General features: G+C 48.1%; 1 protein-coding gene across 9 annotated transcripts in view; it reads left to right on the forward strand.

Annotated features, from left to right (window-relative positions):
- Positions 1–16,221, forward strand: part of CELF2 (CUGBP Elav-like family member 2) — a 525,704-nt gene that overhangs the window by 461,887 nt on the left and 47,596 nt on the right. For all 9 annotated transcript variants that reach the window (XM_073801535.1, XM_073801536.1, XM_033852343.2 and 6 more), the window contains 2 exons: positions 2,188–2,346; positions 6,488–6,551. In XM_073801535.1, the coding sequence (XP_073657636.1) occupies positions 2,188–2,346; positions 6,488–6,551 (223 nt within the window). The remainder of the gene's footprint in view (positions 1–2,187; positions 2,347–6,487; positions 6,552–16,221) is intronic.

Genomic DNA, 16,221 nt, shown 5'->3' on the forward strand with positions numbered 1-16,221 from the left:
AAAAGAATTTGCTGTAGAGAATGGGGCATATTTATTCTCCAGAAATCCTTGATCCTTTGTTAATACTGCTATTATCAGAAATCAGATCTGATGCACTTGTTTTTAAATCTGGACATCCATGCTTAATCAGAGGAGCCCTCAGACACTTAAATTTCTTGTTTAATTCAAAAATATTGACATTTAAACAGAAGATTACATATTATGCAGTCTCATTACACTTGTACCACTGCAGTTTGTTTTCTTTTTTTGAATTAATTACATTATTTTCAGGACTCTGGCTTACATCTTCCACCAAGATGTATGATCTAAGAGATGTGAATTCAAAACGATGTCACTGTTAAAGTTTAAAAGAACATGTTATTTTAAAAATCATTCATCTTTATATGGTACCTTGATTTTCCCACTTTCCTCCAATCTCTCCCCACCCTGTTTTCCCCTTTCATGGTTTATACAAGTCATTTTTGAACTATAATCATTGGCCTGATTTTCTGCTTTTATATCATTTTTTGGTATTTAAGGAAGAAAAAAGCCAACCGTAAATGAACTGTTAGGAAGAGATGCTATAATTTGTTATGGGACAAATTTGATACAATAACAACCCTTTCCAGGCAAAACCCTTGCTGTCTGTAATTTCCATCTTCAGAGTGGTTTTGCTGTCTTTAAAGTGATGAAACGCTGAAACACGGAGCAGATGAAGAACAATGAAGTATAGATTTTTTAAACGGTGGAAACATTACTTTTATGCAGTTTACTGACTCTTAACATCTGTGCCATGACTGTGACTCCCAGAGCTGAAGACCAGTCTGCTGGAGGTTCAACACCCAGTCACCTCACTTTTCTCACATGTTGGGGGGTAACAGCAGGCATGATAGCTTCACGTATGCATAGTTCCATCCCCAGTAGCTACCCAACGTGATAAGAAAAAAATGCAACTCTGTTTTCTAGGAGAAAGAAAAATAACCCAAAGGGAAGGGAAAAGCTCATTTAAATAGGAATATTAAATTTCTGGGAGGAGAAGAGAGAGGTCTGTTATCATGCTGAGTTTCAATAAAAAGTGGGGTTTTTTTTAATCGCTTGGGTAGAATTAACTTCTTTTTATCTCAGCAAAATTTCACAGCCTTAATTGTGATGGGATGTTTAGCAAGCTAAACAGAGAGGGAAGAGAGTTGGTTTCTGCTGAGTCTTTGCCAAGTGGCGAATGTCGAAAAGCTGCTTTCGAAAGGAAGTCCTCCTGCCTGAGGTGTCAGGCCCTTACTTTCCCTAACGCTTTTCTCCGTATCAGACATGAACTGGTCCTGTTATATAACCCTTGGCCATTTCTCACTCACTACCTCTGCTCCTGCCTTTTAAAGGAAACGAACACAGAAGCTCCTAGAACAGCGAGACTGATTAGGAAAAGAAGCTAAGTAGACATCGCCTCCTGCCATTTGAGATGCGTCTCCTTGGACTAGACTGCTTCTGATATTTTCTTTTTGATTTGTTGTAGCTCCTGGGATTCAGCTAGAGTAGATGTGGTACAGAAGGAGGAGAACCCCTTCTGAAAACATGGGGACAGTGACACTGGTCCATGCCCGTGTCCTCTGAAAATCTCCTTCCTTCATCCATGTTCCTAAAATGAAACCCACTTCTCCCGATTATATTACTGGGTCGATATGATTCCTACAGTTCCAAAGTTCAAAAATACTTAACATTGGAAAGAGTGGGAAAAAAAGACGTGAGCGACAGGCATGTTCATTCCCATTACAACATTTCGTTCCCCTCCTTTGTCCCCTGCTCACACGCGGAAACAGGCAGACACACCAGGACAAGTCCATCTTTCAGACAAGCGAACCGTGAAGCTTAATTAAAGGACAATGATAAGGTCTCTTGTCTCTGAGGAGGCCCTGGGATGGTGGAAGGAAGACCCATGAAGAGAGAAGGAGAGGCAGTGTAATAATCAGAGCACGAGCACAGATGGCTTCATCGACCACCAGAGCCCCAAAGACACCAGTGACAGGATCTGGAATTTTCTGTTGATGGTACTATTCAGAGAAGAAGAAGGACCATCAAACCATTTAAAAACGAGGCCAGACCATCCCCTGTGCTGCAGAATAGTTCAGAAAGCTAGGCCCCGAGCTGACTGAGTGTCCTGAGCGGAGTGGGCCAGGCTGTAACCCCCTCTCCACTTTCCGCTGTGTCTGACCACAGGGCTGCTCTTCACCGATTGTGGTGAAGTTCGCTGACACTCAGAAGGACAAGGAGCAAAGGCGTCTCCAGCAGCAGCTGGCGCAGCAGATGCAGCAGCTCAACACTGCCACCTGGGGGAACCTGACGGGTCTGGGCGGCCTCACCCCGCAGTACCTGGCGGTAAGTTCTTGGGGGGGCGTGGGGGCAGCATGTGGTCCCCAGGAGAGAGGAGCACACCCAGTGGGGCTCTTACAGGCTCCTTGTCCCCTAAGTGCACCAAAAGCTCGTCTGCGACATTATGAATGCCGGGAAATTCCTGAAATCAGCATCGATGAAGAATATTTTTCCAGGTGAAGCTGATGAGCATAGGAACAGGACTCTTCTTTCTAGCCGCATGGAGGCTGAGCGGGGTCCCACAGGGCTGAGTGTCTAACCAGCGTTTCCGCACAAACTCCAGCCTTGGCAGGGGTGCGGCATGCGTGATAGGTGATGACTTAACGGCGCTGAGGCAGCCGTGGTTGGCTCTCTCACCACCTCCCTGCTCGGTCCATTCCACATCAGGACCTCGGATGGAACTTTCCTTCACTGGGTCCTCCCCGTGGAGCGAAGTCAACTAAATTCAGATGTTTCTTCATCTATTTGAAACCCAAAACTCAGATCCTGTTTCAGGCCAAATAGACCCAATTCTTTAGCCCTTACATTTCATTGTTTCTAAACTTTCCACCTCCTTGTTTTTTTCTGTTGTGCTGCCTGTTTTACTTTGCCCGTGTCTTTATTAAAATGCCATAATCAGAATGCGAGACAGTTCCTCCCAGGAAGATCCACACAGCATGAGCAGTGACCCCTGTTGTGGACTTTAAAATATCTTAATGTAGCTGAGAGCAATGGAAGGCAGCTCGTACTCCTCTAAGGTTTTATTTATTTTTACTTGAACTACTGCTAAAGCGTGCTACTCTACCCCCCTTTTCTGCTTTGGAACCTAAATGCTGGACTACACATTATTAATATAATTTCATAGTGTGCCTTTGGACCTTTTATTCTAGCCTGTGTGTGTGTGTGTGTGTGTGTCCGTCCGTCCGTCCTAATTCTCTCCTGACATTTGAACTGTCCCTCTCAGGATTGTATGACCCATTCCGTACTTTGTAGCAGAACCAATACTGTTCTGTAAAAGAGTCCTTCCTGTGACCTTGAAAGGTAAGATCACCGTGCTTCTGCAAGTGAGGAAAGGGAGAGGCTTAAGGGAGAAAGGGGCAGGGGATAAACTGGGAGACTGGGATTGACCTACACACACTACTATATATAAAACAGATAATTAATAAGGACCTACTGTATAGCACAGGGAACTCTACTCGATACACTCACTGTATTGGCCTATATGGGGAAAATATCTAAAAAAGAGTGGATATATGTATATGTATAACTTAATCACTTTACACCTGAAACCAACACAACGTTGTCAATCAACTGTACTCCAATAAAAATTTTAAAAAGGTTATGTAACTTTACCCAAGGTCATGACACTGGTGGTCAAGCAGGATTTCAGCCCTCCATGGGTTCTCTCCATCCGGCGGGGCTGCTTCTCCAAGGACAGATGTGACTCACATTCTTCTTTTATCCACCCCACCCCACTGCCTGTTGGTGTCTGCCATGTAATTGCTACTCAAGACATGCCTGGATGTCTTGCTGGAGAAGCGTGCCTCTCCTGTCTTCCCCTGAGTTATTAATACAAGCAGTGACCAAGTTTGCTGCCACCTTCCAGCCATTTCTCCATCTTATCCACAAAGAGATAAGAGATGAGAGATTTCATCACATGTCTTGCTGAAATCTATATGTGCTTGCCATATCTTTTTCTTGGTCTATCGGTCTAGAAACTTCATGAGAAAAAAAAATGAGTCTAGCTGAACAATCATTTGTTTTTCACAAACGTGTGTTTCTCAGTTGTTCACAGATCATCGCCTTAAGTACAAGAATTTCTATCAGAGATTGACGTCAGGCTCACCTTTTCGTAGTTTCTAAGAATCCAGCTTCCTGCTCCACCATGTCTGAAAACCAAGACACACGTGCCTAGCCCTGGTCTTCTCGACCATCTCCCATGCCCCAGGGCTCACAGAAATCTCTGGCACATGTTTCTTTGATCACATCTGAAAATTCTTTCTGAATCCTGAAAGAGAATTCATCCCCACCTCATTGATAAGAACGTGTTCTTACACGCTCTGAACTACGTTTTCCCCTACCGAGGGCTTCCATTCTTTCTCTGCCAAGTTTGCTCTACCCCTTTCGATCGGAAGCCCATTTCTCTGAAAAGACCCTTGGCCTTTAAGGCATCTCCTGCCTCTGTGTTGAGGGTAGATTCTGACTGTGGCTCACCAAAGAGTGGTTGTCAGTGGGAAGAATCCACGGAAGTAGTTTAATGACACTCCAGGTATTGCCACTTACTAATCAGTAAAGATTATTAATTCCTCAGAGTATCTTCAAAGCTCATTGACCTTGACTAAACTTTAATTTTTTTTAATATCTAATATAGGAGAGAGTAAGGGCTTGCAACCACAAGAGAATGGGAAACCCAAGAAATCAAACCAAGATAAGGGATTTCTCTCTGTCAAAACAGATAATTCCTAGCTTCTTCCTCTTTCTCATTCTGTGTGTCTGTGTGTGTCTGTGTGTAATGTCTAGGTAGTATACTACCCTGAGTCGAGAAGGATGAATGAAAGTTGCAGACGTATGTCTGGGAACTGTTCATGTTTGTTTTTGTCTTTTTTTTTTATTTTATTTATTTTTTGGTTGCATTGGGTCCTCGTTGCTGCGTGCGGGTTTTCTCTAGTCGCAGTGAGCGGGCTTCTCATTTGCGGTGGCTTGTTGTGGAGCACCGGCTCGAGGCGTGTGGGTTTCAGTAGTTGCAGCACATGGGCTTCAGCAGTTGTGGCACATGGGCTCAGTAGTTGTGGCCACGGGCTTAGTTGCTCTGCAGCATGTGGGATCTTCCTGGACCAGGGATCAAACCTGTGCCCACTGCATTGGCAGGTGGGTTCTTAACTATTGTGCCACCAGGGAAGGCCCACAGCTGTTCATGTTAATCCCCATAGGGATTACGTTAATCATCGTCACTAAGACACGTTGAATCAGCCACCGCTATTCCACTCTCCTTGGTGCTTTTAAGTCAATTGCTAGATGCCCATTTCTGAGTCACATCCAGTTGTAGAGTTTCCTTCCTCTTAAGCTGAGGAGACCTACCATTACCTGGAGGAGTGGCAGTGCTCTCCGTTAGGTTTCGCAGCACTCCAAACAAATTCTGAGAGCTTATTTTTTAAATAGTGAATTCATCTGGTTCCTCCTAAGCTCATAGTACCATAGCAGTTTTTTAATAATAAATTTGGTGAATCTGTGCTTTTAGCATCCATGGACTTTTGAGTATAGGAGATAACTCCACACTTGCCCCCAGGTACAAACTGCGGCTGTATTGATCAACCAAAAGGAGAATATCAATAAGCCCAGTCAAACAGTATAGCACCTAAGTTAACCTATAATTCAATTGATGTGGACGAATAAAGGAGTGCTTTCGAACAGTAACCACATGCCTTTACCTTGTGGTACCCCCCGTTTCTATATGGGGGATTAAATGTATTTTTGGAAGCTCTAGGAACAAAATACAGAGACCTTTTCACAGCTGTCTTCATTTCTTTTTTAAAAGATGCTGATGTATTTATAATGCATAGCACCAGATACTTGTGAGTTCTGACAAGTAGTATGTTGCTCTCTGCCAACGAAGACCATCTTAAGATGGGTGACCATTGTCTTGGTCATGAAGTCATGACAGTGACTCTGGCTGCAGATACGTACACTTACGTCTGTAGGTATTACAGTGACTTCTCTGTTAGCCCAAGAGTCAGTGAATCTATACCTCTCTAATGAAGGTTGTAGGACACTGAGCTGTGAAGGAAAGCGGAGGAGACCTAGGGATGGACCGCGATTGACAGAGATGAGTTACGGGAACTACTAGGCTCCAGAGAGAGAGCATTAGTCACGCCATGTTGGTTCCCACAGATTTAACACCTGGTTGTTAAAAAGTAAATTGATGAATTGTTTTAAGGCAGCTACGTTATTGAGTTTCCCCAGTGTCTGTGTTTTTTAATAAAGATTAGACATTGACATGGATTTATAGCCCCAACTCTCGGAACCTTCAGCCCATTAACAGGCAGCAGCAACCAACTATGTAAATGTAAAGGGAACTGGACGTGCCCTCAGTGGACTTGGGAAGTTCCCTTGACAGTACACTTCCAAGCTCCACTTCATTTTGACAGTACCTTTCTCTTTTCTTTTGCAGCTTCTGCAGCAGGCCACCTCCTCCAGCAACCTGGGTGCATTCAGTGGCATTCAGCAAATGGCTGGTAAGTCATGAAGCGAGCCTTGCCTTTTGACCGTGCTGTTGTCTGAATTGGGGATGGGTTCAGAAGCTGGGGAAAAGACGAACAAAGGGTAACTACCGGTCCTAGTTGCTTTCTGGCTTAGGTGTTAAAATTAGAGTCAGCTGCTCAGAAGTTGATCTTCTAACTCTGGCATCTCCAACAGTTATGAGAAAATTTGGGGGGCTGAGAATTCCTGCACAGTACCCTCCACAGTTGTGTTTATTATTTTTTTTTAATGGGTTTGCCGGCTGGGGGATTTCCAACAAGATTCCTATATCCAGGGCAGCTGCCATGATTGACATCCCTCTAGAATTTTAATAATAGGCAGTCAATAAGAGTGTTTTGACCTTCGTAATGAAAGTCAGGCTTGCAGGCCTATCTCTGATACCGTTTGCAGTCCCTTGATAACCACAGACAATTAACAGGGTGCCTTTTTTTTTTTTAACTTCAGAACCCCAGTTGACAGAATTGCGCATCAGAATCTTTTATGGAAAAGTAGAATCTTCGTTCTTGAGCAAAATCAAAGTGGGACTGGATTTGAAAGCCGGCTCATGAAGGATTTCTTTTTATTATGAGCTGTGTCAGTAGTAACTGAGGGGCAGTGATTAGTGAAAGGTCAGTCCTGCTGTGTCACCTTCCAGGCTCACATCCTAACCCACACCACGGGGCCAGGGAAGGCAGCCCGCACGATGAATCAGAGCACAGGTGCCAGGAACCTGCCGCGAGGAGCAGTGAGGAAGCTTCTTCCTTGCTTGATTCCGAAAAGATAGGGGAGCGGAGGCAAGGAGAACAGACTTGGGGCGTATTAGAATCGAGCACAGTTTGTTTTCACCAAGGACACCCTGAGTCAATGAAATGAACCCAGGATGTACAGAATAAAAGGCTGATTTCCTTATTTGTCACTATGAAAACTCCTTTTTTCTTTTTTTTTTTTTTCCCCTCCCACATGCATATCCTTGTGGGTTTTTTTTTTTCCTTGTTTCATTTTGAATGGACCTGGAGACACTGGAACGAGCACACGCAGATTTCTGTTCCTGTATGTCCAGTTGTTGTCAGCCCAGCCTTTTGTGGCGGCCTCCAGGGTTAATATAACTTGTCTGATGGGACATACTCGCCTACAGCAAAAACAATGCTCAGTTACCCGTGGGGCTTTAAATCTGGTACCCCCAGCTTGTTCTATTGTAATAACACTTTTAGATTATTGTGGGAAAAAAATACATGTTAAAATAATAAGTAGTGAAACCATTCAGCAGAATGTTGACGAATTTTGGGGAAGCTGGCCTTGGAGCTGAGCATCGCCTTCAACAGTTGATTTATTTTTAGTTCTGTGAAGGGGATTGGAGAGACAGAACTAAAATATTCAGAGAGTTTTCTACGTTTTAAAAAGAGAAAACCTTCCAGATTGCAAGCTCTGAAAGAAATGCTGAGATGTGTTGCATTTTCCGCCAGTGCAAGATTTGGTTTTCTTCTAATCGAAGGGACCCACCCAGATCCAGAATTAGAGTCTTTCCTTAGAGGAAGCCTCAGGCTCTCCCGTTCCCACAGTTGAATTATGCAAAGAAGGTCACTGGGTCCTGAGGCTATTGCCAGGCATGTTTTCTCGGGTGGACGGTGCGCCTTGTCACTCTTCATTAGGCCACAGGCGCCCATGGCTCGCCAGGTCAGGTCAGGATGGTAGCATCTGCACGCCGTGTGCTCATTTAAAAATGGAGGGTATCTGGGAATCACCTGAGAAGGTGCATGGGGCAGATGGCTAATTTAAAGGTGGTCTGTGAATGCGCTTGGCTCTCCAAAATACCCCTTTCTCGAACCTTTGGCATTAAATTCAGCACCGAGGCTGCCCAAGCTGTGCATTCGAAGGCCGAGTGGCCCATTTTCCACTGTCACCTCGAGTAGTGAGGACCAAGGACATGGATGTCAGGGTTCTGTCTGCTTGGCCGTTTCTATAACAAGTATCCTTCATTCCTGTGGAGAATCAGGTCTCATCTTCCCAAGTGTTGGAAGCATCGTGGTTTGGGCTATTTTTTTCAACCAAGTGCTCTTGGCCCCCTGCTCTTTATCTTCTCCCAAGAGTAGGGCTTAACTTTTGTCAGCGCCAGTCACCTAAGCCAGTCTCAGAAAGTGGGTGGGTCATAGAGGCCCCTTCTTGGAGGACGTTTCCCCAGAGCACCGACTTGTGGGACGGAGGGCCCCTCTTCCGCATTCCCCTAAAAAGCCTCTCTTCCTTCCCCCGCTCCCTCACCTCTGAATCACCGATGCTCCGAGAGGGCGTGGCCTCAGCCCTCACTCCTCTAAGGGGCACTTGTGACTGTTTTGCGTGGATGAGTAAGTAAATTTATAAGTGTTGGATACAGTCCCAATGAAGCTTAAGTGAAATACCTGGTTTTTTAATTAAGAAATTTGACTTTAGCCTGATGTCTAAGCCACAGACCATTACACAACCTAACGACTGTATCTTCATGAACGAGTTGTCAGAGACTTGGGATCAGCGAGTTGGTACAGCGTCATACGTGTCACACAGCCCATGGTATTGACATACACGGTGGAAGCAACACGAAGGAGCCCGAGAGGTGGCTCATCCCAAAGCACCCCTGGGTTTACGATGCTGGTAAATTGAGTGAGATTGTGGCAGAGAGAGCGGGCATCTCCACAATGCAGATGCCACGTTCATGTCCTCCAGGGCCAGAGAATAAACTCCACGTGGAAAATTCGAGTACTGCAGCTGAGAGCACCATCACCAAAGAGTGAGATATCATTTCGGAAAACGAGCACTGTGCTGTGAACAGCTCTCAGAACAGAGTGGTCTGTCCTTCAGGAAATTGAGGTGTCTCACTAGAGTCTAAAATGTCTCATTTGAATGAGTAAACATTTTCCATTTGAGGAGAAAATAAAAGAAAGCTGGAAAAAAACAGAAAAAAAAAAATTAGGAGGAGACAAGTTCCTAAGTACTTACATCAATAAAATTGAATGAGACATCAACTATACTTCTTTTTTCAAAAAAAAACACCACCATTTTCCTTTCAAACTGAAAATAACTTCAGGCATGTTTTATGATTTTATAAAAGGGAACCTTTACTAAATCTGAAATTTAAAAAGCAGAAAATAGATTAGTAAGGATAAAATTTTTATAAGCTGACTGCATTTATGTGCATTCTTCAAGTCGATTGATTTCACTTTCCCTCTCATAACTTCTGATAAAAATGTGTCCATTTCTCACTCAACTGTCGTATTCCATGAATTTCTGAAATCTCAAAAACGTGGGGTCTGTGTTCAGGCCAAGGGTCTGGATTTTTCCTGAAGAAGAAGGAATTAAGGGGAAAGTGGCTTTCCGGTTTTCCACTTATTTATGACAACTGTCATCTCAAAAAAGCATCGTGTTAGCAAAACAAGGGCAGTATTGCACAAGTTTGTTTTTCACAGAGCTTCTTGAAATAATCATGGGGTTTATCCTCACAGCACAGCCAAGGACAAAACCACTACTTGTTACTACGTAACAGTTGGGAAAACTGAAGTACAAAAAGTTCGAATACGTTCTGTGAGCCCAAGGACCAGGAAATGGTATTCTATGGGTTAGCATACAGAATTCCCAAATATCATCACGCTTTATGAGATAGGGACCGTTAGCATCCCGTTTTACAGGTGGGGCAACCGAGGCAGAGAGAAGTTAATTAACAAACTTGCCCAGAGTCACTAAGCTAATCAATGGCAGATCCACATTACAAACCGATCCAAACCCCGAGCTCCCTTTGGCCCCCAAGATGGTCACACAGCGCTCCGCGTCTCCACAGATCCAGGTATGTTCTGTCAGCATGAGCCTGGGTGACTGGTCTGCACAAAGGGTTGAAGAGGCCAAATAACAAACGACTCTGAGCCATCGATAAACAATGCAGGAGGACCCCCAAACTGCTCAAAAAGCAGCAATTGTGAGTCAGCCCCAGGAACACCTCCTCCTTTCGCTCTGGACAACATTCCAAATTTATTAAGAGGGGGTTGTTTTTTGTCAGGGGAAGTATTTTTCAAGGGTGAGGGGTTGTTAGTAAGAGATTACAGAGATTAAGAAGCGATGGCCAAAGAAGAGCATCTTGTGATAAACAAGGGAAAACTGCTTCCCTTAGACTTCTGATATTCAGGAAAGCTGGTAGTAATTCGCTTCCAGAATATCTGGCCTAAGTTTCCAAAGTCACAGTGAAATCATAGAGGGCACATATTTTCCCAGAACAACATCGCAACTACTTTACCTGTTGGAGATCCCCTCCCAGCAAAGGCGGGCTTGGAATGTCTGTGACGAGCGGAGAAGAGGGAAGAAGACTTCAGCAAAAACTGTGCATTGGAGGCTGAGAACCTCACGTCAGGGACACACTTGGGAGGTGTGCAAACTGGACCCACGAAGACCCCGAGTTCTTCCCACAGCCAAGCAGCCTCCTCAACCCACACTTCCTGCGAAAAGTGCTAACAGGCCTTCTGAGAATGTGCCATTACCACCCCCATCTGTCACTTTTTAACAGACCTGATTGGCAAGCGCTTGTAACAACTGACATCTGTTCTCGCTCATTGAAATGCAGATTTATGGTAATTGCTCCGAACAATAAGACAGAATTACCTAAGGTGAACATTAAATTAAATTTTCATGCTCTTCTCCTTATAAATAATTTTTTTTTTAATCTTAAGTTTCAAGTAGGCATAATGTGCATCTGTTTGGTACATAATTTCCTTGTTTGGAGAAGGGTTTTCTTTTCCCGAGTAATGAGTGAAAAGTTGAAGCCCTGTGTTCCCCCAATTTTTTTTTTTTCTTTTTTTTTTAGCCCTCTCGATCTCGGCACACTGTCGGATTTCCTAAAACTCGTTTAAGTGTTTTGCATTTCTCGTCACCCAGATTGTTTCCCCTGGTTTGACGGGTGCCCATCCGAGCAGCGTGCTTTGTGAGGTTAAATGGGGGTGGTTTTCTTCTCAGAGAAGAGCTATTTGCCAAACCAGAATCAGCATCACACACCCACACACACCCCACGCCTCCCGTCCGGTGCCCTTTCAGGATCCTTGTGTGGGAGGAGCCGCGATGAGATGGGCTGGTGGGTGGAAAAGCAGAGGCGCTGTGGAAGGAACGGAGGAGGATGACAGGACAGGGTGTGCTCACAACAGAAACAGACGGAGAAACAACCAGAAATGTGAATTCAAAGTCAGCAGAGGCAGACACCCCCTTTCAGACAGCCTGGGGGGCCCAGGACTGGCCGGGCCCTGGTGGGTAACTCTGCCCGTCCAGGGGCTGAGTCTACAGCAGCTGGAGGTCTGGAGAGATGGTGTTGTGGGTACCCGGAGAGCCTGGTACAGTTGAGGAGGTAGCGGATGAAGCTCAGGGTGTGTCCCCACGAAGCTTCCGAGCCGCTTTCCCAGCGTGGGACAGACGCCTTTCCCAGCAGCAGCGTGGCCCCCAAGCCCCTTCCCTAAATGGGAGGGGAGGGGAGGGGCGGGGAGATGTCCACGCTACAGGTGAGGAGCCTCTGGCTCTGGGAACATCCGGGGCGGGAAGAGACAAAGCATCCGTCACGGAGGACGTGCGCTGCTGTCGGTGAAGAGTCCAGAGATTCTGCCCCACGAAAGTTGCCCAGGCTCTCACGGAACCCCAGATGCACCCCTGTGATGTGCCGATGTTAGCAGTGCTTAGAAGGCCCGGGAGTGGTGCAGGGGTGTCCTCCCGGGGACGGTTTCTTTCTGGGGGGATGGACTAGAGAATGGGCTTCGGGCCTCCACCTGGCCGGACAGAAGGACCCCGTGCAGGGAACAGGTGCCTCTGTGGCCCCATGGCCCACGTCCAGGCGCATCGAGACCCACGGGAGGTGGGCAGGCGCACCTGTCGAGTCCCCACGTGCGTGCTGCCCCCTAGTTTCCTAGCTCCAGCCTTGGCATGGGACCTGCCCTGGTGTCAGCCACCAGCTTACATGTTCTTGGAGACTCTCTAGTTGGTTTTGTTTTCTTTTGTTAGCTTGACTGTGTATAGGTTCTGAGGGGGAGAAAGAGCCATCTTCTTTCATCCTTTTCCTGCATTCTCTGCGCCATCACTCCCGAGCTCTGATCTCTTCTCGATTCCTCTTGTCGCCACCACCAACCCCAGGCCTCTTTGTTCGATGGTTTTCTACCAGGACTCACATGCATCACTTTTAGTCTATCTAGAGGCGTTGGAAGTCCTCCAGCTTCTTAGGATCTGCTGCCAGAAAAGTGCATCCATTATACACATGCTTTTTCATAAAACTTCAGGGAGCTCAGAGACACCCCCCCCCATATCTCATCAGGGGAGAGCTCCAGGGAGGAGCCCCTGAGCTAAGTGACAACCAGGAGGGAAGCTGCCACGTGGCCCGCTCAGTGTTCAGAAGAGGGTGTGGCCCACGGTTCCCCGAGGATGCGTGGGCCGGGGTCTGTAATGTCTCGATTCTGAGCATGGAGGGGAGAGGAAATGAGGGTAAGAAACTGAAGGGTTGATTGAGTTCAAGACAAGATCTAGTGCCTGGTTAGCTGGGTTCTTAGCTGCTGACGCAGATCACAGGTTCAGTTCCGGGCCCTCTGGGGCTCAGGTGCCCGGAAGCCAAGCAGGGGCACCATTGTACACGCATCCTTGCACCCTGGGCTCCTGCTAACCAGGACCCACGCGTGCTCGTGCCAGGCAGCATCCCTCACCCACGGCCGTCCTCTGCTGAGATTTCATCAGAAGGAGCAAGGCCATGATGGGCAGGTGTCAGGAGCTGGTGGACATTTACATCTGATGTCCCGGCCCCTTTCCTGTGAAGCCCTGTGTGTGTCACCCCTTCCCTCCTCTCACTGCTTCCCCATGTCCCCCCACACTTCCCAGGTGGGAACCAAGAGGGACAGAGGCACAGGCGTGGGGAGGCTCGGGGGGCAGGGTGGGACCGAGAACCAGCCTCCCGTCCCCAGGGCTCTGACCTTCCATGTTCTCTGTGGCACGTGGGACTGCGAGAGTTGTTACAAATGCTAACTAAGCGTGGTTAGTGTGTCCGGCACGTGCTTTGTCTTTGGTGCCATTATCCTCATTACTGGGGGGTGATACTGTTGTGATTGTTATCCAGCTGATAAGAGTCTGCTCTGCCCTGGGAGTTGTTCTTTAGCTTCAAGTGTACGAAGCATTTACTCTCTTTACCCTCGAGGTCCGTTCAGTTTTACACCTACTTCACAGCCAAGAAATCCAAGAGGCAGACAGTTAATGGGCTCAAGGCCAGGGAGGCTGGCAGAGGGGAGGCCGAGCCCAATTGGAGCCCAGATGTCCTGGAGGCGGAGCCCGTGCTGCCTCCAGTAAACGGGGTCCTTGTCACTGTTGTCACCAGCAGGGAGAGCTGTGCCTTCCAGGCCCGAGGAACACAGGACAGGTCGAAGGGAGGAATGTCGGGGTCGGGGCTGGGAACAGGACTGCACCCAGAAAAGTGAGGAGGAGAGGAGGGGGGCCTCCCGGAGCCCACACGGAGGGCCACGAAGGGACAGACTAGGAGGACGGCCCGGCCTCTTCAGCTCTGCAGCCGCCCGGCGCTCCCCTGTCCTCTTCTCATCCCTGTCAGACCAGAGACACAAGAGGGAGGGGATGTGGGGATATATGTATATGTACAGCTGACTCACTTGCTTATAAGGCAGAAACTAACACACCATTGTAAAGCGATTATACCCCAATAAGATGTTAAAAATAAAAAACAAACACCAAAGACGCATGAGAATGAGCTTCTGGATCCAGGCCTGTTTCCAGAAACGGACTGGATTGTCCCCAGTCCCTGATTCCCCTCCGTTCTGATCTCCAGCAGCCTCCTGGGGCGGGGAATGTCTTGTTTTCCCCACTTAATTCTGGGTGCGGCCCCGGCTCTGGCCTGTCGCGGCCATGTGGTAACGGTTGGCTGGCCGGGCGGCACCTGTGGGTCCTCCTGCTGCTTCTCTCCATCGAACGCTCCCCCTCCCTCCCGTGCCCCCCCATTCCTTCAGATGCTGGGGTCACCACGGCCTCTCCTTCCCAGCTTCATCTCTGCTTCCTTTGGTCTGTTTTCTCCCCCTCAGTGCAGTGCGGTGGTTGGACAGAGTTGGCCCTGCCCGGTGTGGCACCCCAGAGCCCGGCCTTGGCAGTGGAGGCGGGGAGGGGCTGAGCAGGGCAGCCCCCAGGGGTGAGGGGTAGAAGGGGGCACACAGGGAGAGGACGGCGGGACAGAGAGCCCAAGTGTGGCCGGCGGGAGTCTGGGACAGCACTGAGTGTCGTGGGTGAGATGAGGAAAATACACGGTCCTAATAAGTATTTGTAGAAGGGATTAATTAACAGTTGAGGGAAACAGTCAATATTTGAAGCTGTTGTAGATACTAAAGAACTAAGAACAGAGAAAAACCTTGTTTGGGTCTGTAGACAGCGCTCTTTTTTTTTTATAAATTTATTTATTTTATTTTTGGCTGTGTTGGGTCTTCATTGCTGCGTGCAGTCTTTCTCTAGTTGCTGGTAGTGGGGGCTACTCTTCATTGCGGTGCACGGGCTTCTTAGTGCGGTGGCTTCTCTTGTTGTGGAGCACGGGCTCTAGGCACGCAGGCTTCAGTAGTTGTGGCACATGGGCTTTGTCGCTCCGCAGCATGTGCAATCTTCCCAGACCAGGGCTCAAACCCACGTCCCCTGCATTGGCAGGTGGATTCTTAACCACTGCGCCACCAGGGAAGCCCCAACAGTGCTCTTTACAGCGGCGTGGGAACATTTCATGCTGTGTGTTGCCCTGTTCATTCATCTTCCATGGATCCACCCATCACCTACTATGAGTGAAGGTAGCCGTGTGTGTGTGTGTGTGTGTGTGTGTGTGTGTGTGTGTGTGTGTGTGGACTTGAAAGCGAATAAGGCATCTCTGTCCTCAGGGAACTTAGTATCTAGTGGTGAAGGTCAGCAGTACGTACAAACGATGTGAAAGGAGGAGGTGGGGAACGCAGCAGGAGTTCGGAACAGCGATGGGGGAGTTTACAGGTAACATGCAGAACGTGCGCGTTCGACACAGACTGTCAGTCACCCTCCGCGGGAACGTGCCTCAGCCTCTGGAGGGTCTGTGAGGCTCTGACCCAGCTGAGCGGGCTGAGCTCCTTCCAGCCCCAGAATCGGGCCGTGGCTCCGCCAGGCAGGCCAGAGCAGGTGCCCTGGGGGACCCTCCGGCCCAGGCCGAGGAGGATGCTCAGCTGATCATTACCCGTTGCCAGATGTGCAGACTTCAATGTCGGTGCTAAACCCTCCTCTCGTCTGCACAGCCGTCTGTTGGTGACGGTGTCTGGTCGACTGCGTTACGTCCTTAGCACATTAGAGGGGCCTTGGCAGCCAGGCCGGTCCGTGCTGGTGCACCGCACACACACACACACACACACACCCCCGCCCAGCAGCATCACCCCAAGCACGGCCCCTGGTCATGCCAGCATGAGTGTGTTCAGCTGCTTTCAGGGGCTGCCCCCTGGGTAGGGGCGGGAGGGGGAGTGTCCAATGGGGTCTGCACTCAAGCCCTGTTCCCCCAGCTCCGTTTTCCTCAAGCAGACCTGAAAAATAGGCCCTGGGCTTTTTCCACTCCCAAGGTCTCATCAGAACCACCGTGTCTGACCCCTGACCTGAGGGGAGGAGAGAGCTTTGTTCCCAGCGTCCCCTGCTCGATGGAGCAGGGTC

This window comes from Tursiops truncatus, chromosome 2, assembly GCF_011762595.2.
Source record: "Tursiops truncatus isolate mTurTru1 chromosome 2, mTurTru1.mat.Y, whole genome shotgun sequence".
Classification (NCBI taxonomy): Eukaryota; Metazoa; Chordata; class Mammalia; order Artiodactyla; family Delphinidae; genus Tursiops; species Tursiops truncatus.